General features: G+C 40.1%; 1 protein-coding gene across 1 annotated transcript; it reads right to left on the reverse strand.

Annotated features, from left to right (window-relative positions):
* Positions 1 to 1,739: 1,739 nt before the first annotated feature.
* On the reverse strand, positions 1,740 to 2,690 carry LOC105996115 (olfactory receptor 1N2). Its single transcript, XM_013030096.1, has one exon. It carries the CDS (start codon positions 2,688 to 2,690, stop codon positions 1,740 to 1,742), a length of 951 nt encoding a protein of 316 aa, XP_012885550.1.
* Positions 2,691 to 2,966: the final 276 nt, after the last annotated feature.

Below are 2,966 nucleotides of genomic sequence, written 5' to 3' on the forward strand. Positions count from 1 at the left end.
GTACTCATTTCCTTATCTAACTGTAATCCCTCTGAATATCACCTTTACAATAAAACTTTTTTTAAAAGATTGTTAATTTAATTCTGGCTTAAACTCCAGCCTGCTGATTGCCCTGTGAATTTCAGACTCTCCACAATTATCTTGAGATAAACATCTTTATAAATACACATATTATAAGAGGAATCGTGCACTTGGGAGACTGGAAGGGAGATGTAGGACTATTAATAAAAAAGAGAGAGAGATACTATTTACACACACACACACACATAAACTTTGCCTTTTCTGACTTTTGCTTTGGTACTAGAAATTGTGCAGGAATAGAGTGCTGTTGTTAGGATCAAATAATTTAAGACCAGAATCTTTTTTATAATTTAAGACCAAGATCTTTTAATTATCTCATTATTCCTATCCTTTATTTATCCAAGAGAAAGAGACAGAGGAGGAAGGTAGAATGCCCAAGGGTGATGCATGTTAGATGTTTGAGTTCCTTCCTTTAAAAACAAAATCTGTTTCACAACACCCAAAAGTCATACTCTCTTTGAAAAACAATGAAAATGACAAAAATTTAGCAAAGCATAAACTTTGTCTTATGATATCAGAAACATTTTATATGTTTCTCTCTCTCGTGTGGTGCCAAGAATATTTTTATACCAACCTCCAAATTTACTTTCCTTATTTGAAAAAGTATGTAGCTAGCAAAGCAATTATCTTTCAAAAAGATAGCTATTACTAGTCACTTTTGTTTGTGTGCCAGTCCTGGGGCTTGAACTCAAGGCCTGGGACTGTGCCTGAGCTTTTGTGCTCAAGGCTTGTGTTCTACCACTGAGCCACAACCTCACTTCTGGCTTTTTGTTAGTGAATTCAAGATAAAAGTCTCACAAACTTTCTGCTTGGGCCAGCTTCAAACTGTGATCCTCAGGTCTCAGCCTCCTGAGAAGCTAGGATTACAGGCATGAGCCACTGGTGCTGGTGCTAGTCACTTTTTGCAACATTAATTTCTACCAGACAGATTTTGATAAAAAAAAATTATTGCTCTAAAAATTAACAACACACTTGACTCATTATTTTTTAAAAATAAGATATATTTTAGGAAAAGAACCCAGAGAACAATAAAATTGGCACATAGCAGACACTGAACAAATATTGGATTCTTTTGACCTCTACATTCCACTAACAAAGGAGTGCCTTTTATGTTACAGACATAAAATGATAAGGAAATACCACGCCATAGAATGCATATTAAGTTAATTCATATGCCTTGGTATCATTACTCAACATTATCCTTAAATCCATAGTCACACTTTCCTTGTCATGATCACCACAATGTGATAAATAGAAAGAGAACACGCGTTGGAATTAAGTTCCCTGGTGTTAGCAGGTTATTGATATCCTAAGATTCATTTCTCACAATTCTTCCTCAAAGAACTAGTGTGTCAAATAGCAAGGAAATATTGTAGATGGTCAATAAATATTTTTTTTCCTTTTGTCTTTTGACTTCATTGTGGGGTAAAATTCCTTCACTCCAGATACCAACATTATAAGATAAGCCTTGCAAGGTTTGCTGTGGCCAATAGATGTTGTGTTAGCAGTGAAGAGTGTAGAATAGTATTCTGCTGTTAGTAATGGTCTCGCTGAAATCAGGAAAGGAATGAAGTGTGTGTGTGTATGTGTGTGTGTGTGTGTGTGTGTGTGTAATGAGGAATCACTGAAGTGATGGAGGGAAGGACTGAGTGTCACAGTCATGGTAAGAAAAATGCTCTCCCACCAAAAAGTCTCCCTAAAGCCTCCTTCATGTCTCTGTTCCTCAAGCTGTAGATGAATGGGTTCACCATGGGAATGACCACCATGTAGAGAACAGCAGCCCTGCTTTCCCTCTCTGCAGAGTGGGTGGATGGGGGAAGTAAATACACACCCATCAGGGAGCCGTAGAAGAGCAGAACCATGGTGAGATGAGAACCACAGGTAGAGAAAGCCTTCCATCGCCCTCCCGAGGATGAGATGCTCAACACAGCCTGGGAAATGCGGGCATAGGAAAACACGATCAGCATGAGAGGAACAGCCAGGAACAGCATGCCCATGGCGATGATCATCAGCTCATTGATGTGGGTGTCAGAGCAGGCGAGCTTCAGCAGAGCACTGGGATCACAGTAGAAGTGGGAGATCGCCTTCTGGCCACAGAAAACCACCCGCGTCAGCAACAGGGTGTGCATCAGGGCAGGACAGTTGGTCAACACCCAGCACAGGCCCAGCATTAGTGCACAGAGGTGAGGACTCATGGCTGTGCTGTAATGGAGCGGCTGGCAGATGGCCACATAGCGGTCATATGCCATCACGGCCAGGAGGCAGTTATCCAGGCCACCGAACATAAGAAGAAAATACAGCTGTGTGAGACACCCGGAATAGGAGATGGTCTGGCTCCGCCTGTGAATGTTGGCAAGCATCTTGGGAACGGAGGCCGAAGTAAAACAGGCATCCGTGAAGGATAGATTAGCCAGGAAGAAGTACATGGGCGTATGGAGATGTGGATCGGAGCTGATGGCCAGGATGATGAGCAAGTTCCCCAACATGGTGACCAGGTACATGCCCAGAAAGACACCAAAGAGAAGAGGCTGCTCCTCTGGCCACTGGGAAAGACCTAGGAGGAGGAAGTCTGAAACAATGGTTTGATTCACTCGATTTGGTTTTCCCATCCTTCGTAGTTCTTGTTATCTGCACAGAGAAAACTTGGCGATTTCTCAATATTTAATTATTACATCAGTTTACAAATAGTTATCTCTATGTCCAGAACTATACTGGGAGGAGAGAACCAGAATATTATATATATATATATAATATTCTCATTGACAAATTGCATATAAATAGATATTTATATATCATAAATATATGTTCTATATATTTATATGTAAATATATATATATAAAACTTGTCAAGGAGAATATCTAAGTCTCATCAGAGATGTAAAAAAT

This window comes from Dipodomys ordii, unplaced genomic scaffold, assembly GCF_000151885.1.
Source record: "Dipodomys ordii isolate 6190 unplaced genomic scaffold, Dord_2.0 Scaffold127, whole genome shotgun sequence".
Taxonomy (NCBI): Eukaryota; Metazoa; Chordata; class Mammalia; order Rodentia; family Heteromyidae; genus Dipodomys; species Dipodomys ordii.

Coding starts and splice junctions, on each gene's coding strand:
- LOC105996115 (XM_013030096.1), bottom strand. CDS start 2,690: ATGGGAAAACCAAATCGAGTGAATCAAACCATTGTTTCAGACTTCCTC.